Source organism: Carassius auratus, chromosome 13 (genome assembly GCF_003368295.1).
Source record: "Carassius auratus strain Wakin chromosome 13, ASM336829v1, whole genome shotgun sequence".
NCBI classification, from domain to species: domain Eukaryota; kingdom Metazoa; phylum Chordata; class Actinopteri; order Cypriniformes; family Cyprinidae; genus Carassius; species Carassius auratus.
Genome location: NC_039255.1, coordinates 5,069,236 through 5,090,070, shown reverse-complemented (window position 1 = coordinate 5,090,070; position 20,835 = coordinate 5,069,236). Strand labels below are relative to the sequence as shown.

The window sequence follows — 20,835 nt, the reverse complement described above, 5'->3', positions numbered from 1 at the left end:
CACCAGTGAGGTTCACGTCTTCCCCAGTCTTCAGATTAGTGGTCAACAAATTCAATTTTTATTTTTTTTTAATAGGATGACTCTAAATTAAATTAGCCCCAACCCGAAATATGTGGACGCAGCTTTGCAAAGTACTAAGTCTACATTATTTTAACCCCCTAACAGTAAGTTTTCTATTTTAGTATATTGTAAAATGTTATTTTGTGCCAAGAACATTTTTTTTTCTGAAAGCATGATATTTTAATTCCAATAGCAGCATAATTAGGTTTAAATTGTATTATAGTATGATAAATATAACTATAATTATAGTGCTTTTTATTCCATTTTTGAAGTTATGTATTCAGTGTAACCCATTAAAATGTAATGATGATAACTGGGGATTTGTTATTCTGTTAAATTGCAAACATTTAAAAATATATCATACATGCATATATATGTGTTGTATAACATTATACACTAAAAAGTCAAATCCACCCTTAATAATAGCCAATCAGTTCATTGCACACTAAATGTTCAAATTGACCTTAGTCAGTTATTCCAAAATTAAACACATTTTTTAGGATTACCTCTGCAGGGTGAGGTGCTTGGGGTCTGCCAGAGGACATACGAGCAAACTGTGGACCTGGGACACAGCGGGCCACTGCATGGCGTCCGTTCTTACAGGGGGTGGGGCTCCGAGGGATTGACAGCTGGGCATGGCACTCCGCCAGGCTGGGCTCTGTGCCCAGACAATGTACTTTCTCAACCCAGAATCCCTTCTTTTTGGTCATCTGACTCAGTCTAGGAGACATTATAAGTCACAAGAACAATACTACATTAAGAGTTTAATTAGAGTACAAGAAGATGTTCTGATGGATAGTGAAGAAAATTGTTTTAGTGGGCATGGAGATATTTGTAAACCAAGAGTCAACTGAATTCACCTGGTTGTTGTATCCTTGACTTTCTTATCCCATATTTTTCTGTAAATTAAAAAAAAAAAAAAGAACATATTTAAAGTTGGGGGAAAAAAGCTGTGAATTTTCTTTTTGTATTATATGGTGCTGTTACCCCGGACTAGCCAGCAAAAAAAACAATAGTACACTGACTGGCAATAAAACGGTATATATTTACAGAAAGCCATAGGCCACATTTGGTTTTGTCATCATCACGCAATTATAGTAAAAACTCACTTTACCAGATCTTCATTTATATTGGTAAATAGCGGTTATATAATAATAAAAATGTATGGCCAACAGACTAGACATCAAAGAACACACACATATGTCCTAAGTCAGGGTTATTCAAATTTTGTCCTGAGGCCAATGCACTTTGATCAGCGTTGGAGCTAAACTCTGCAGCGCATTGGCCCTCCAGGACAAGATTTGAAGAACCCTGTCCTAAGTTAATCTACCACTAAACTGGCTTTCAAATATGTACATTCTATAAACAGATATTTCCACTGGCATACTGGAATTCCAGAACAGGCACAGCAAGACTTCCCCCAATAAACAATCTGAGACAAGCTTACACTCAAAATAACAGAGAGACAGAGAAAGAGAGATCCACCTGAGAAAACCTACTCTCGATAATGCACCCGTCATCACAGTGACACATGCTATCATCACTGGCATCATTATAAAGTCTGTTCAACTAAATGTGGTAGTTATAAAAGATTTGGCCTGGTAAGTCACTGGATGTGTGTTTAATAGACTCTAGATTTTGCTGAATCGGTTTTTCTGACTGCACTTACAAAACAGATTATCAAATGGCTACTTAAATGGACTTTCAAAATAGGAAACTTTCAAAATATTCTCCTGATGGAGCAGTCTTAAATGAATTTCACATGAGAATATCAGTCAACAGAAAAGAAACCAAATTCAAATGCTGCGTGGAATCTCAAGTTTAATGACCTCATAAAATATTTTGGATGTTTCTACCATATGACACTCCGTAGCGTATTAACAATAACTCAAGTCTAAAGCTACAGAACTCCAGCCTTAAAATAACAGGCGTAGAATTTAGTGGGGACGCTAGGGACATGTCCCCTTATCCAGCGACTACTAAATTGTCCCTAGCAATAATTTTGATCAGACAATTTAATATGTGTGTTTATATGTGTATATATATATATATATATATATATATATATAGTGTATATATTGTAATTTCGTCCGCATCCGAAATAGGTCATAGCACTGATATTATGTGAGAAGTTAAAGTAAATAAGCTGGAAAACCGTGCGGTTTCAAGGACAAATGTTTAATACATGTGCAGAGTAAGACCAGATAAGGGAACCAAAGTCTTTAAAACATTTGAGCACAGTTCAGTTGAATGATAAGGTTTAATGTACCCTGTTTAACCTTTTTTTGTTATTTGTTATTTACATTGACTATCTCTCTTATAGACTAATACAATCACATAAAACAATAATTTCTCAAATATTTATTACAATACTGATAAATTCAATGGTATGAGATGAGAATTTCAGCTGATTTCCAATTGATCTGTCACCAACTGAATTGTGGTCAAACTATTATAAAAAATAAAATGTATATTTGTGCATGTAATGTAATTTCAATACGTATTTGAAATGTATATTGTGTCTTTGTATTTGAAACATTTAAATGGACTGATAAATGTAGCTGTGTTTTTGATTGGTCAAACAGACCAAAGAAACGTCACTTACAAAATGAGATTGATGAATATTTGAAAAATCAGACCAAAACATTTTCTCTGCCTGGGGACACTGGCAAAAAAGTATCTTCATTAGAAGAGTGACAAAACAGCAACCCACTTCAGTGTCCAACTTATATAATAATTATGTACATATTTTATTACTTTTTTGTTTTTGTTTGAGTAACTCATTAATCTGTTGTTTAACTTCTTCATTTAGTAGGGACGCTAAGACCTGTCCCAAACAATATCCAGCGACTACTAAATTGTATCTAGCAATACTTTTGATCAAACAACTAAATGTCATTGCCATTGCCAATATCAAATCTTAACCCTTGCTTAAAAAATGTTATTATATATTGATATATAGAATAAGTTTATTTATTTATTTTTATTCTTAATTTATAAATCAAGTTGATTTATAAGCTCCACTCTGAACATGAAGAGATTTTTTAGACAATTCATTTGTTCTTACAGTTGCTGGCCCAGAAATATCCACCTGCTCATTTAATTAGTCCAAAAGTTCCACCCTTGGTTTCCTGCTGAACCAAGAAAACTTAATGATAGAATGAGTCGGTCTGTTAGAGGAGAACAATCATGCCACTGTTTTAAGCATTAGTCTATACACATACACACACAAATCTTTCTTTCTCTGTGCATCTTATGAAACATGCCGTTTAAACATTTATTAAGCATTTGGGCAATTTAATCTGTGATATAGTGAGAATATATACTGAATATCTCACAGATGAAGGACCAATCTAAATAGACATTGCATAATACAAAATTAGCAACGCAAGTTTTCTTTTGTAGAACTTTTCGTTTTTTAGAGTCGAAAAAGTCTTCTTATGGTTTTATTTAATAGTTATGGACTTGAGACAACATGATGTGTTAGAAAAAACAAATGTGCTTTTGGTTAATTTTATTTCTTTTTTGCTAATTTTTGTAAAAAGTATGAAAATGAATACATAAATAGCCTTATCAATTATTTATTGTTTTGTTTGCTGATCATATATTTGGCTATCACCTTTCATCATAAGAAAAAATATTTTGTCTCACACCTGTATAATACAATACAAATCATACAAATAATGAAAACTCTCTCATGCCACAAACTTGAACATATTTTACTGATTATGTTGTTTGATCCCTAAAGGTGATACTCAATGGACAGAAAATACAAAGTTTAAAGCCTGCCATTAAATGACACTGAGCCAGATATCACTGTACAAACTTCATAAATACAGAAGGTGATTTTTCTTTCTGCACACAGTATGAGTGTGGCACTGCTTTAGACTGAAAGGACAGAAACAGACTCATTAAAATATTGTATTTCATTTCTTAAGATGCTCATTTAAGGATCTATGAGGCTGAACTGTGGCTTAAGTCTTTCAATTTCCTCAATTTACACAGACAGATTATGTCCTGCTGACACAGCAGCCAAAGGGCGCAGCTATAATTGTGTTTCGCTTACTCGCCAGAAGCGTAGATATCTTCTAAGTGGCCCAACACGTAATTACAGCATCTTCAGCAGAGGATCCAGAAGAGGCAGTGTCAGGGCGGGGCGGCTCGCGATCTCTGAAACACTGAGTGGGTGCGTGAGGGATCGCTACTGCCAAGTCTGGTGCTCTGTGGAGACTTAACAAAATGCACGTACGACATGGTGAGGTCAGGTACTGGACATGCTCACAGACAAGGAGGAGCCGAATGGAGATTCCCTAGGATGTAAACCACAAAAGCCACAGCTAGCTCTATAAACTCTAATTTAAGTTCAAGCAGCATCTCTAAGTTGCTGTTTGTGGCATGTCTTTGAGTCATGCATAAACAAAAGCTCACTTAGGTGTTCCTGTGACCTCAAGATTACGATTCTCAAGTAAAAGGGCACTAAGCCTAAAAATGTACATCAGCAGAAAGCAGGTACAACACTTACAATGCTCCAGCACAAACCTACGACTAAAAAAGCTGGGGACCGCAGACCCAGAAGATAGAGCGCTGCTTTTTATAATGAGCATATGGGTCAACGTGCCAGCATGGCCAAAGCTCATTCAGACGATGGAAATGAAATAGATGTGCTGTTAGTGCACTGTGGTTACTCAAAAAATGACTCTGAACCACAGCGGCCTCCTGTAAGACGATTATAAAATGAGGCAACAATGAAGAGCAGATTATTAGGTAGTTAGGTAGGTAAAAAAAAAAAAAAAAAAAAAAAAAAAAACAGGTAGATAGGTAGGTAGCTAAAGAAGTAGGTAGGTGAGAACAAACCGTAAGCATAATGGTAAAAAGATAGTAAGCTAGGTAGAAAGATAGGTAGATCCTGTAGTTAAATAGGTAACTAGGTAGGCTGATTGTTAGATTAGTTAGGTAGGTAAAAAAGATAGGCAGGTACAGGTAAGTGGAAATGTAAAAACAAAAGATATTAAGGTGGCTGTAGGTAGGTAAGAGGGGAAGAAAATAACTAGGCAGATTATGGGTAGGTACTGTTAGTTGTAAGTTGTAAGTAGTTAGTTTGGTAGGTAAAAAAAAAAAACTGCAGATAGGTAGGACATGGAAGAAAATATGGAGGTAGACAGATATTGTATATGGGTAGTAAAGGTAGTTGTATAGGTGAATAAGTAGGTAGGTAAAAACTAATGGAAGGTAGGTAGATGGGTACATAGGCATGTAAAGATGAGAAACATAAGCACAAAATTGCTCTAAGAAATGAACATTTCTTAAAAAAAAAAAAAAAAAAATAGAGCAGGACTAGACCTTGTCATCTCAGATCCTGTATTTATGCTCTAGAATAGATTGATTTATAAATACACATATCCTGTATCCTATCTATAGAACTCCACAAGAAGAATCTGTAGGCATCAAGCTCCAGTAGCCTTGCATTCACAGCACCATAACTGTTATGCACAAACCCACTACAAAGACAGAGCTCTGAAAGCACAGAACACGATCGGAATAAAAGTCCAGAAACTCCCAACAATAAATTGCTCTTTACATACTTAAAATAGCTGACCAAGTGAGACAGCACTGTCACAGTACAGGTTGGTTGAAAACACTGTTCAGGGAAACATCAGAAAGTCAAGGGTGGCAAGTTCAATACAATCATTAAAACAAACCTGGAACTCTTTCTCCAACAACAGACACTTTGAAGACTTTAAACTGATCCCTTTCCAATAACATTCAGCAAGGATATTAGACTTCTCACTTAGACCTAAGCTTTCTGAACAGATTGTTCATTTCAGGAACACTGAGGTCCAGATAGCATCAGTAGGTTTGAAAGGTCTTTTAATCATTGGTTAAGTGTTTAGGTTTGTGAAAGGTGCCTGCATGGAGATAAGGAAAACAGATGCGCCATTCCAACCAAAAGAGGCCTTGAATCTTTTACTTTCCATTATATTCAGAGACAAACATCTTCCAGTGCTTAGACATGAACTTTGTCTAGAATATCATCATCACTACACTCTGTGTGGTCCACCAAACATAGCAAATCCAAAACAAACAAACAAACAAAAAGAAAATATATATACAGACAGGATTCTGAAGGATCATGTGACACTGAAGTCTAGAGTAAATGTCTGCTGAAAATCAACATTTAAAAAAAATATTAAAATAGAAAACAGCTATTTTAAATTTCAATAATATTACTTTTGATTAAAAAATTTTTTACAGTAGCATTTAACCTGACATAAACAGTATGTATAAATAAAACTGTAGCTGGTTGCTACTGTTCTGCTACATTTCAGCCAGACAGTCATTTCCTGTCCAAGAGGGCAGTTTTTGGCAAGAATCAGCTGCAGTCTGGACTGGATTTTATGTCGCTAGCAATAACTCTGGGAGGCCCTGTACTAAAACAATGAAATTAAACAAAACTAACATCAGCCAATAACAGTGAATTAGTGTAAAATGTTGGGTTTTAATATAATACTAATTCTCCCCAAAGCCTCAGACACTATGCCAGTGCTCATATTGTATTTTTCATTAGAAGCCGAGGACTCACTTGTAGGTGTTCATGTTGGGCTGCTCCGCATCAGGAAAGCCAAGCATCCCACACACAACTCTGCTGCTGTTCAGACTCCAGCCTTTATCACACACCTGTCTCCATCTCCCAGCATGCTTTACTTCCACCACACCCTCCGTAACAAGGGCGTGCTTCTTTGTGACAGTCAAGATCGGCTTGAGACGGACTTCCTCGATCCTTACCCTACTGGCAGACTGGAAGAAGTTTGAAAACATTTTCTCATGAGCATAATGACTGATGACTGAAATTCTGTTTAGTACACAGAAGTATGATTTTTTTTTTTTTTATTAAATATAAATTTATATTTATTAATACAATTAATCAAATGCATATCAGATGTATTAATGTATGCATTAAAAGAATGTCAGATCTACTTTAATCTCTGTTTACCGGATTATGAAACTGCTGTCTGGAGAATTGATCCCAACTGGTATGATCCTGGGAATGTCCATTTCCTTGTCTGAGATGTGCAGGTGTCCTTGAACTGGAGTAAATGTCCTGCCAACGGTTTGAGGTGACTACATTTGGTCTGAGAGCAATGGTGTGCCCTCTTCTGGTGACTCCAGGATGCACTTGGTCTAGTCTTCTCTCCGGACTACAGATCACCCCGAGATCCTCAGTGTGTTTGCAGTCATGAACACCCCACCCGTTCGACTTGCAGTCTTTCAGAGTTTTCTCCGTTCCTTCACACCTCACATTATCCATCCAGATTGGGCCTGTAACAGGTTGCAAGAGCACCCCAAAAAGCTGATAGTTCACCCCAAAAATGAAAATTCTCTCATCATTTACTCACTTGCATATCGTTCCAATTCTCAGTGACTTTCAGACTGATCAGGTTCTCAAGTTTATAAAGCAAGTGTTCACCCCAAAAAATACAATTTGCTGAAAATGTATTTACTCTCAGGCCATGCAAATTGTAGAAGTGTCTGTTTATTCATTGGAACATATTATAAGAAATTTTGCATTATATCACTTACTCCCTAATGGATACTCTGCTGTGAATGGGTGCCGTCAGAATGAGAGTCCAAACAGCTGATAAAAACATTACAATAGTCCACAAGTAACCCACATGACTCCAGTCCATCAATTTATGTCTTGTGAAGTGTAAAGCTACATGTTTGTAAGAAACAAATGATTCATTGAGTGAAAAAGTGTTGTCCTCTCACATCAAAATCCACCAACATATTTGTTAAGAACTGTTTTGGACTGTTTTCACTTGCAAACGTCATGTGATTATTGAATATTATGGATAGAGGACTTACATTTTCATCAGAAGAAATTGTTTGAAGTTAACATCTTAATGATCAATTTTTTTTAATTATTAATATTATTAAAACCATGCCACTTTTCACATCACAGGATGTTAATTGATGGACTGGAGTCATGTGGATTATTGTGATGTTTTTAGCAGCTGTTTGGACACATTCACTGATCCATTGGTTGAGCAAGTGATGTAATGCTAAATTTCTCCAAATCTTGGATGACCCGAGGGTGAACTATTCTTTAAAAACTTTGAGGAGAAGATTATCAGTGAATTACAGTTTGGTCCGTTCATCACATACAGTAAAGTTATTGAATGGGTTTGGAAGACTTGGAACACAGTACACATTACATTGATACATTTTATAATATTTTTATGGTACATCGTTTTACATTTAAAATATTCTGTCTCAAATCACTGTAATTTAATTTAAAATCATCAATCAGTTTTAAAACGTATTTTGTGTTCTACACACCATAAGGATGAGTGAATAATAACATAGCAAACATTCCAAAATAGCTCCACGAATTTCATAAAAGCACATTTTTAAGGAATGGTACATAATGCAAATGTATAAAGTTGAAGTCTGCAGACTTCATGTGCACAATACAATTAATATGGGAAAGAAGCATCCCCATCAAAAGCGTAACGAAAAAGCTCTAGTTGAAGCTGTCTCAAGGGTTTGTTTTAGTTTTAATGACAGTGTTGTCTTGCCAACTAAGTGTTATACATGCTTTGGGTTAGTGGCTGTCTTTATAGCTGCCTTAAAGTGAAATTACAGGGAGCGATGTAGATTTAGGCGATGTAAAGAACAGTAGCGCTGTGCACTTGCACTAGTGAGAAACGTCTATTTAATACAGCCTTCATACACAACTGTGCTCAAGCCTTTCACATAATCCACAGTTAAACGTACAAATGACAGAGATTAAAACTCTTAAACCTTAGCTATTCAGACAGCAAATACATAAAGGGACAGTTCACTCAAAAACTCATTTTTGGAGCTAGATTGGTTACCATTCATTTTCATTTATGGGAAAGAGCAGCACAGACATTCAGCTAAACATCTACCAAAGAAAGTAAGTCAAACAGGTTTGGAACAACATTAGTACATAATGACAGAGTTGATGTATTTTAACAGACATTCCCTCACCTTCTCCTTCTCCATACTTGGCACTGTGTGCCCATGTTAAGCCACTTTGGAAACCCAATTCCCTGCACACCACATCAGCGAGTTTAATGTCGACCTCGTCATCGCATACGGTGCCCCATGTCCCGTTGTGCAGGACTTCAACTCGTCCCTCATTTTCTCTCTGGCTGTTACCTGCCAGTCGCACTTTGGCAGCAGGAGCACGCCGTGATCGGCCTGGTGAGTCAGGACGTGCGCTCATGCACCCAAAGAGGAGCGCAAAGAGAAGAACACACATGGGACAGATGACCCGAATCATGATTGAACACAGGTGAGGCTTCTGAAACACAAAACAACAGTGGCCCTCGTTACTAAATGAACTACAAACTTATTTTAAAAGTAATTTTTAAGTTGCACTGTGTGGGTTACAAAGATAAATTGAGTGGTGTTTGTCTGGTCATGTGATTGCAAATTGACAGCCTCTATGAGGTGACCCACTACTAATGAAATACAACTTTTTAAGAAGCTTGTGTTAAATTGCGGATATGACTGTAGTCTTTATCTGAAAATTTTTTGCAAAAACACTTTTTAAAGAAAAGGTTTAAAAAAAAAAAAAAAAATCATCAAACATCAAATAGCTCCGTAACAGGGTCCAGGCCACATTTCACTTAAAAAAATAAAAATAAAAATGGAACCAATATTATACAATATTTATAATACAACAACATACATAATAAAAGTTAAGTCTATTTCAAGATCATTTGGATTTTTTGCATTTTGACCTACACTAAAAATGAAATGAAATGCAATTAAATATTAAAGCTGCAAGCAGCGATGAACGGGCCCTCGCACCCGGGCTCACCGCCATCGTGTGGCTTTGGTAAAAAGGTAAACGTTGAGAAATATGCATTTAAACTCATAAACATAAGTGCAATATATCAAAGTTTATTCCATATGTGTGCCAATCTTCCTGTTGCCAGTAGGTGGAGCTATCTTTATAATGGAATATTGGCCTTCAGATGTGTTCAAGCCAGGACCCTTATCACACATGTGAAGTTTGGGCAAGATCGGACATTTTATGCCTGAGTTAAAACATCTTTTATTCCCATGGTGAGACATCAAACTTCGTCATGGCGTCATGGACACGCCTTTTAACAAAAACTCAAGATCTTCACAACTAAACATCACACAGGTCTTTAGATTAGACTGACCACAAAAAAGACATTAATGTCATAAAATTTATAGGAGTAGTTTGTCACAGTGTAAAATATGTAACTTCCTGTTGCCAATAGGTGGCGCTATGACTATAACTGAATATTGGCATGTAGATCTGTTCAGGTCAAGAGTCTTATCAAACATGTGAAGTTTGGGGCAGATTGGACATTGTATGTCTGAGTTATGGCACCATCATTTTTCATGGCGAATCATCAAAATTTGTCAGGCCGCCATGGACACGCCCTTTAACAAAACCTCAATTCCTTCGCAATTTAACATCACAAAGGGCTTTAGATTACACTGACCAAGTTTGGTGTTGATCTGAATAAATCTCTAGGAGGAGTTCGTTAAAATACAACCCCTGAAAATGACAAAAACAACACCAATTTTGCAGGGGAAATTAAAAATAACCGACTTCCTGTTGGGATTCGGATTTCGTACCAAGAGACTTTTTTGTAGCTATTGGTGTGTTACATATGTTTACCGATTTTCGTACATGTACATGACATGTAGCTCGAGGCGCACTCCATTGAAAATGTATAGGTGGCGCTATCGAGCCATTTTGCCACACCGAATGGAATATTAGCCTCCAGATGTGTGAAGGTCAGTACTCTTATCAAACATGTGAAGTTTGGGCAAGATCTGATATTTTATGCCTGAGTTACAACAACTTCTACTCCCATGGCGAGACATCGAACTTTGACATGACGCCATGGACACGCCCTTTAACGAAAATTCAAGATCTTCACAATTTAACATCGTACAGGCCTTTAGATTAGACTGACCACAAAAAAGACATTGATGTCATAAAATTTCTAGGAGTAGTTCTTCGCAGCGTAAAATATGACACTTCCTGTTGCCAATAGGTGGCGCTATGAATATAACTGAATATGGGCATGTCAATCTATTCAGTTTCAGAGTCTTATCAACCATGTGAAGTTTGGGGCAGATTGGACATTGTATGTCTGAGTTATAGCAACTTCATTTTTCATGGCGAATCATCGAAATTCGCCAGGCCGCCACTGACACGCCCTTCGACGAAAACTCAAAAGCTTCGCAATTTAACATCGCAAAGGCCTTTAGATTAGGCATACCAAATTTGGTGTTGATCTGAATGAATCTCTTGGAGGAGTTCGTTAAAATACAACGCATGGAAATGACAAAAATGACACAAAATTTGCTCATAATATTAGAAATAACCGACTTCCTGTTGGGTTTCGGATTTTGCTCCAAGAGACTTTTTTGTAGGTATTAGAGAGTTACATGAGTATACCGATTTTCATACATGTACATGAAACGTAGCTCGAGGCGCACACCGTTGAACGTGTATAGGTGGCGCTGTTGAGCCATTTTGCCACACCCACTTCTGAAACCCACATCAGACATAAATTTTCGCCAGTTCTGAGGTGTGTGCAAAGTTTCATGACTTTTTGAGTATGTTTAGGCCCTCAAAAATGCGATTCATTTTGGAGAAGTATAATAATAATAATAAATATAGCTGCAAGCAGCGATGGCAGGCTCAAGCCACCAATGCCATCGCCACCCCGGTGGCATCAGGTAAACTGTGCCCAGCGGGCACATGCATTCACAATATCCCTCTGGCAGTGAGGTTTTAAAGGATATGGCAGTTAAAGGGTTAATCCGAATCATCTAGACTTTAAAATCACATTCACAGAACAATATATATATATATATATATATATATATATATATATATATATATATATATATATATATATAACTTTAGTAACACTTTACAATAAGATTCCATTTATAAACATTATGTTAACATGAACAATATTTATATAGCATTCATTCATGTCAGTTAATATTCCAAACTTAAACATTAAAACATTGTTTTATTGTGATTTTTTTCCAAGCACATTTTACCAATTCCAAACCATATCAATCTTAATAACTACCATTATTTTTTATTTAACCATTTATGAGTGCTATACAATAGTCCAGGAAAGCTGGAAGAGAAAAACAGGTCAAGAAGAACTGACAAAAAGAATTGCAAAATAATTAGGAATTAATGTGAAGATTAATTTTTAGTCAATTCTGCAAGACAGACTTTCAGGAAAGGAGGTGGAATAAAAATGAGCTCCTAAATCTTAATCCTGGATTCTGGAAGATATATTCCTCAAACTATCGGACAAGAGGAGGTGGTGCTGGTCCTTCACGAGTCACTCTAATCTGTTCATAAAGCCTATATATAAAGCCTTAATATATAGTATTTCACAATACTTCATGGTATTCGAATTAAATCATTTTTTGGAATCTTAAGTCTCTGAGAGCCTGACACCGAGTAATTCTGGAGACTCCAGGAAAGTGGCAGTTCTGTAAAATGTTGGCGCTGGAGACTAAATGCTCCCTGATAGTTTCACACCTAATTCACTTAACACACACACATACACACACACACACACACACATTACCCACAGTGACAGTGGGACTGAGTGACATCAGATGTATGATAGTTTTTTAATTTTCTATCATCCATATAGTGTTGTATAGTCATGAAACTATTGTCATGAGACCTGTCATTCTGAGGAAATATGCCTCAGAATGACTGGTCTTCTATGTGTACATTTTTTTTTTTAAAGTGTTTAGAAGCTGCACTTTAAAAAAATAAAAAGACATTTACTGGTTCCTTTTTTACTATTATTTCAAAAAATCACCACGACAAAACCATTCAAGCTATCCAAAATTCATTCGCACCTGTTCTGTAAGATAAATTATTTAAACAGTGGTAAAAGAGGATGTGGTGCTGAACCTTCAAGAGTCACTCAAAACGTATCTGTCCATAAAGCCTATAAAGAATTATTCTTAATATACAGTTCACAATACTTCAGCTTGTTATTCTAATTAAGTGAAGGTCATTTTTATCAGTAAAATTCCTAAAATACATATTATTTTATTTGAAAGATTTCTATAAATGATTTAAATCATACTCGTTTCTACAATAATTATTTAAAAGTAATCCTATATCTCCATCTGGTGGCCATTATTGGTACTAAGAATTGCAAGCTTGATTTATAAGTTATGATAGTTTTAATTTTATGCTGGCTCTTGAAAATGATAAAGCTATGAAACTTACTGTGCTTCCTTCAAATGAGGACTTCTACTTATATGAAAAATTATGAAGAGTTAGAATGAAAAAATTTAAAGATATAGTAAAATAACTATTGTATTTTTTTATGTTACTTTAATAAATCTCTATGGCAACACCATTTAAGCTATCCTAAACCCATTCACAATTTAACATCTCAGTATATTAGCATCATGTTGAAAAGGGAGTATGGAGTAGTATGAGGAGGAGTATGAATTAATTTACAAGCTGATTTTATCATAAATCCAGAATAACATTTCTGAGTTCTGTATAAATCTGTGTTGTTGTTTGTTTAGTTTTTTCTTTTCTTTTTCATAGGAAGATAACTGACCCTTTACTCTCTTTTTTAATAAATGTGCTTATAAACCAAGGGCAAGCTATTTATAGCTGTATTTATAAACTGCTCCTGACTATTAATATTGGGACAAGGCTTTATAAAGCATGAACTGACTATTTACTAATGAGTGCAGTTATTATAAAGTGTTATCAATGCATTTGCTAATGTTAACAAATTAGACATTATTTTACAGTGTTATCAAATCCTTAAATGACTCATAAGCATTTGTGAAAGTTCTGCTTGCATTACAGCTTAGTATTGATCTGTGAGCTGAACAGATTTACTGTTACATCCATGAGATTATGTAAGTTAAAATAAATATAATGTCACAGGATGTCATAGGTCAGTATCAAATGAGTTTGAAATTATTATTTGCAGCACAAATAAGGTTTTTTTTTAGGATTTTTAAAAATCCCTAAAACTGTCAGAAAAAGGATAAGGCATAAGCTATTTCTATGTGAGTGGCTAAATTTATTTTTGTTTTTTATAACTATAATGCATATTTCTATGAAATTATACAAAATGTATAAAAAAGTACAACAGTTATTGTTTTCAAATGTTTTTTATTAATTTTTTTTTTTTTAATTAAATTAGCCTACTGCAATCATTCTAAACAGCTTGAATAAAACCTGTTAATATTTATTATAGACCACTGTAACTGTGTATAATCTAACAAACAAGTTTATTATGAAAATAAAAGTGTGTACACCAGATAAATTGGACGATAAAGAAATTGCTAACAATAGTATAATAGAGCATGTTTTATGTTTGTAGGCGTTTAGATGCAGAAATGGACAAATCAAATGTAAAATAAAATGTATTGATTTAATTAAATATAGATTAATTCTTGTTAGAGCAAAATAATAAATAAATACGTACACACATTAAAAAAGCAGCCAAGATGAATGAATTTCATTTTTTATATAGATTAAAATTGAAGACAGAAGCAGCTGGTATATGAGGTCACTTAATATTCAAATCCAGTAGATCCACTTCAGATTTATTTCTCAACAGTTTATGTTCACGTGGCTGTTTTCGTTTATATTCGCCAAGCTATTATGTGTTTTGAAATAATCTTGTCCGTGATGTGTTCGTTCGTACGACGAAAGACAGAAACCTGCAGCTCCAGAGATATATGTTATTCTGCCAGTCGAGCTTTCAAATAGTCTTGCACACTTAAACGGGTCACAAACACCTGCATTTAGCTCTTGTAGTGTTACAATGGGTTTATTGTGTGCATTAACCCATGGTAATATTTTATTTAAAAAAGCTCTTAAACAAGAATAAATTCGTTTGTTTTGAGCTCGACACTGTACGCGCTGATCGGAGGCAGTGATTTCAGATAGGCAGCGCAAATATTTCATTTTCACACACACAGTTAAAAAACATCTGAATTTAGCTCTTGGTGTGTTCTAATTGGTTGATTGTGTGATATCGCTGTAATAATTTATTTTTAAAAGCTTTAAAACAGGAATAAATTCGTTTTTTCTGAGCTCTTTACTCCAGACGCTTGTGATCACAGCGGTGATTCATCTCTCCTATTTCTCACGTATCTCTGGCCAGAAATTATTTATCCATGAGCCCTGAACCGGTAATAATCAGATATGTTGTTGTAGCTTGTCAGTGTGAATTAAATCTAAGTATTTATTTGTATTTTTAACCGATTTAAAAGTGAAAGTAAAAGTCCGGTAATTGCACCTGTAGGGGCGCAATTTCTCTCAGACAATGGAAGTCTGAAGCACATATACTCAAACAGAGGGACAGAGTGAGATGAGATGTCTGACAGTTTTTTAATTTTCTGTTATCCAAACAGTGTTGTAAAGTCGTGAAACTATCCATATTTACTCAGAATTACTTTTTTTCTGTATGAAAAAAGGTTTTGAAGTAATTGGAATTTAAAAATGCAGAACAATTAATAATTCCCTTTTTACTGTCATTAAAAAAATCACAGAGACAAAACCATTCAAGCTATCCAAAATCTATTGGCAAATTAAGTTGTTTAAAATGTTTTGGCATCATGTAGACAAAGTTTGGTGTGTATAGTGTTACTCTCCTCTGAGCAGTATGCATTAATTCACAGCTAAATGTAAAAAAAAATCCACATTCAAATCAAAATAGCTGACTTCCTGTTGATCGTAGCTGATGACTGTGAATTAGAAAGTTGTCTGTCTTGATGAGAACAATTTTTGTACCGAGTTTGGTGTCTGTAGCTAAAACTAACCCCCCCACTTTTGACAAAAGGTGGCGCTATAGAGTGCCTCTTCCACGCCCTTTTATGAACTTTTGCCAGTGTCTAGTTATCACAAATACTGATATGTGTTCTGAGTTTGATGAAATTCTAAGCATGTTATATGCCTCAAAATCACCTGAGAAGTATTCCAGTTTAACATGTTGCCACGGCAACAATATTTTTAGATATCAATATCCCCCCAGCAGATTTATATCGGCTGTGTTTTAACATTATTCTGATGAAGTTTGAAGCAAATTGAGTAATAATAAGATGCTGAATTCAAAGCATTTTGAAAATGACACACTTCCTGCTGCCAGTTGGTGGCGCTATAACTTTGACTCCTAATAGTCACATATATGCGATCGACATCATACAAAGAATAATCTGATGAAGTTTGATTAAAATCAGGAAATGTATGTGGATGGTATTAGACACTTCCTGTTTCTCATTTCGCGCCATAATTTCAACACCTCGCCACGAGCAAACCGTTCGAAATATCAAAAATCCCCTGGCAATTTTTCATCCCCAATGTCTTGAGATCATGTTGACCGAATTTGGTGGCATTCGGCAAAAAAACCTATGACAAGTATTTCAAATTCCAGAGCATGCGCTTTTTACATAACTCTAAATAGCTGACTTCCTGTTGGGCGGAGCCTATGACATGCAATACGAAAGTTGTTCGGCACGATGAGATCTGTATGTGTACTGAGTTTCATATGCATATGTGTGAGTATGTGTGAGCTATACATCAACATTTCTGACTGTGATCCAGGTGGCGCCGTAGAGCCCCTGTGCCACGCCCGGGTCCCAGCCTCTGCAGGCTCCTAAAGGCCACAGATTCCAAACTGTGCGCAAATTTTCAAGAGTTTTTGAGTATGTTAAGGACCCCAAAAGCCCCCACAACTTTGACGAAAAATATGAATACTAAACCCTAAATAACCAACTTCCTGTTGGGCGGAGCCTATGACATGCAGTACGAAAGTTGTTTGGTTTGATGAGATCTACATGTGTACCGAGTTTCGTGTGTCTACGTGCAAGTATGTATGATATATGGCCCTCAGTATTCCAGGGGGCGCTGTAGAGCCCCTGTGCCACGCCCATGTATCGGTCTCTGCCCAGCCCTAATGGCCGCAGGTTCCAAGGTGTGTGCCAATTTTCAAGAGTTTTCGAGCATGTTAAGGACCCCAAAAGCCCCCGTAACGTTGGAAAAAAATAATAATAATAATAAAAAATAATCCTAAGGAAAACAATAGGGCTCTCGCCCTCCAGGCTTGAGCCCTAATAATAATAATAAACGGAGCAATTCCAAGAGGGTCCTCACACCATCGGTGCTCGGGCCCTAAATATAAATTTCTGGTTTTATTCACATGACTCAGACATGGTCTTAACAGGTTTCTGTGAGGTTCACCCAACATATCTGTGCATATTGCATTACAGGATGTGATGGACGGAAGAAAAGTTTAGTAGAGGTTTGATATCAGGAAACGTAATAATAGGACAAAAAAAGTAAGAATTAGGAACAACTAGGATGTACTGTTTGTATGCATGAATAGCAACATGATTATACAAGTATCCAAACAACAAACATGAATAAGAAGTTATTATTTCACCATCTCTATGTGGAGACACATAATTAGAGATACAAATTAGATATCATTGTGTATAATATATTTCACCTCATCCCAGTATTTATTCATAAACCAATATATAACACTCATTATGACAAAGCATGCATTCGAAGGGCAGGAAAGAGATAGAAAGCACATTTAAGAACATCATTAGGAAATCAAGAAGATGCACTAAAGAGTTAAAAGTCAAATTTCACTCACCTAGCAGCCACACGTAAGACACGTCAGTCATGCACTGGAGAAAAATGAATGAAGGAGAGAGTTGAACATACACTCTGTCCCTCTCCTCCCTCTCTCTCGCCCCATCACTCCAACATCCCTCCCACAGATGTCTCCATCTTTACGTTTGTTTTCACTAAACGATTGAATGACTTTAAAAAGTTATTCAGTATAGAATTTGCAATTTTTATAAAGGTTTATATACACTGATTTATATCTTAATCTCATTTGAAAGAAAAAGCCTCTGATGGACTTCAAGGTTTTTGCATCTGAATATAGTGTTTATAATACTAAATGTTTAGAGTTATTCCATATAATTCAATATTTTCTTTGTCCTTGTTTTTTTTTTTTAATCATCAATATGATGCACAATATTCACATTCAAGTCCATGTGATAAAATTACTTCAAGTAATCTGAAAGTAATTAAAAGTTACCTAATATGTGTAATTCAGATTATGTTACTAACTACAATGTTCATTTTCATGTCATTTGTAATCAGTTATGGACTAGTGTGCACAAGTAAGTGTGTGTGTGTGTGTGTGTCATGTATTGTAATGTATTTGTAATGTAGAGTAAAAATTAAGTCGCTATTATAATTTGATAGTGCAACGTACATTTTGATCTGCTCACACTTAAAACTTTTTATGGCCAAATTTGTAACACTAAGCCACAGGAAGATCTAAATTCCTGAATATATCCATTTTTTCACAATTTCAAGTAACTAAAAGAAGCTGCATAACCACATAGATGGTTCTTCAGTGAGGTGACCACAAACCTCACTCCCAAAAAAGCAAGACATCCTTCTCTTTAAACCACAGTAAGAATTGTCTTAAATATCTCAAGACTCATTTTCGCCCCCATCCACAGTCCTTCCCTCTATTGATGGAACAAACAGCTTCTTGTTTTATTTGTACTTACTTTAAATGTTTGCATGTCTGTGAGTTTGTGACCAAATTAGCATGTTATGCTGATAGTCTATTAACAAACCTCAGAAGGACCATTTTAGATTCGCAGGCCTATTTCTAGCGAATCATATCCATAACTGTGTGGAAGGTGGGCTGCACCTCAGCAACAATTACCATAACTTCCATGTACAGATTTAGAAATAAACAAAAGAAAAATTGTAAAACGTTAGGGGGAAAATGCTGTACCATCTTGCGAGAATATTTAAGTTTCCTCAGTCACTTAACCTCTGTTGTACATGTATTCATTGTGAATAGAAAACTAGCAATTAAGTTGTTTTTGTGCCAAAGTTGGTGTGACCGTGTGCTTGAATGCAGGTCCCTCCCACTGGGTAAACCAAGACAGGAAGGGGGATCCTGTTAGAGCAGCTAATAAAAGAGAAACCTTGCAAAATGACTGAAAGAGAGAGGAAAAACTGCCAAAAATATACATATAGCACCTCAAATCAACAAGACTGCCATTACTACCAATATACATTATGTGACTCATGGGTGGCATTCTTGACATTCACTATACCAGCCAAAAAAATTGGACACACCTAATCATTCCTTGTTATTACGGTTTTTCCACATTTTATAATAATGGTACAGTCATCTACAATGCTAACTGAATTATGTAATGACAATAAAAAAATAAAAATAAAAAAGTCAACCCCCTTTATCAGAGCTTCTATAGCTTTACTCACTCAGGATTCAATTTAATGAGTAATTATGAAATAGTCAGAGTGAGAGTCAGATTGTGAATTATAAAGTCATATGTACAATTTAAGTCACATTTTGGGATATAGAGATGCAGTTGCAATTGTGAAATAAAAAAAAAAAACAGATTAGTAAATATAAAGTTAGAATTTGACAAGATTTTTTTAAAGAAATTAACATACAAGTTTGGGGACAATAAGGTATGTACGTATGTATTTAAATTTTGATTTAATTTTCATCAAATTAATTGATTTTAATGGATTTTATTTATTTTTATTAATACTTTATTAATTAATTATTTTAATTTACTCTGCAAGGATACTCAGCAAATGATCAAAAGTGACAAAATATTTCTATTAAAAAATGCTGATTTTTTTTTTTTTATTCATTAAAGAATTTTTTTTTTAAATTCCATGATTTTCAAAGAAATAAATAAATACAAAAATCACAGAAATAAATCATATTTTAAAATGTATTAGTAAAAAAAAATTAAAAAACTACTGTTTTTACTGTATTTTGATCAAATAGATGCAGCCTTGGGGAGCGTTCTTTAAATAAATACATATTTTACAAATCCAAGGCATCATTAGCTGAGAACACAAGTGACAACTTCAGCAAGATGATGGTTCTTCAGCAAGTGTATCTAATGGATGTAGACGAAAAGTCCTCACTGGCTGTGTGTGTGTGTGTGTGTAAAGGAAAGGCACAGGCTCTTATGTGGTGGGGCGCTGCCTCGGCTTTGTAATTACCCAGCGAGACCGGGCTCTGCCCTTAGCCACAATTTGCGGTGCCATGAAATAAATACATGCTCTTCAACAATAAACAACTGCCTTTTCAAATTATAGCACCTCCTCCGGTTTACCCCACCATCACCTCCTGTTTTCGCTCTCTTTGCATGAGTTGCGAGTTTCATAACGCAGGCCATTATAGAACAGCCCCGCATATCCATAAAGGGCAGCACAGTCTGAGAAAATACTACCATTGTTTTCACAAAAAAGCAAACAAAAAAAAGCTCTTTATGCTGCATTTTTTTTTATACTGCCAGAAAACAGAGTAAAGCAGTGAATTACAATTTAGTAATTATACTTGTATAATCCAAGTTTAACAAGAAAAAAGTTGTGGCAGGAGGTGGGACTTTATTTTACATTTAATGCATTTATTTATTTAAAAATATATTTAACAGCAAAAGCCTAATTCAACAAAAAGAATAGTTTAATAAAAATAGCTGCAAATGTATCACCCTCTGGCCACCCAAGACATGATGAGTTTTTTTCTCCATCAGAACAGATTTGGGGAAATGTACCATTACATAACTTGCTCATCAATGGATCCTCTGCAGTGAATGAATGGGTGGTGTCAGAATGAAAGTCCAAACAGCTGATCA

The 20,835-nt window shown here is 35.4% G+C and overlaps 1 protein-coding gene across 1 annotated transcript in view; it reads right to left on the bottom strand.

The window, feature by feature from the left end:
• The window catches only part of LOC113112413 (lysyl oxidase homolog 4), a 32,646-nt gene extending 13,062 nt beyond the window's left edge, over positions 1-19,584 (bottom strand). The window contains exons 1-6 of the mRNA XM_026277963.1: positions 17,772-19,584; positions 9,073-9,388; positions 7,052-7,377; positions 6,641-6,855; positions 921-959; positions 567-780 (exon numbers count right to left, since the gene is read on the bottom strand). Of these exons, the coding sequence (XP_026133748.1) occupies positions 567-780; positions 921-959; positions 6,641-6,855; positions 7,052-7,377; positions 9,073-9,367 (1,089 nt within the window). The 5' untranslated portion in view covers positions 9,368-9,388; positions 17,772-19,584. The remainder of the gene's footprint in view (positions 1-566; positions 781-920; positions 960-6,640; positions 6,856-7,051; positions 7,378-9,072; positions 9,389-17,771) is intronic.
• Positions 19,585-20,835: the final 1,251 nt, after the last annotated feature.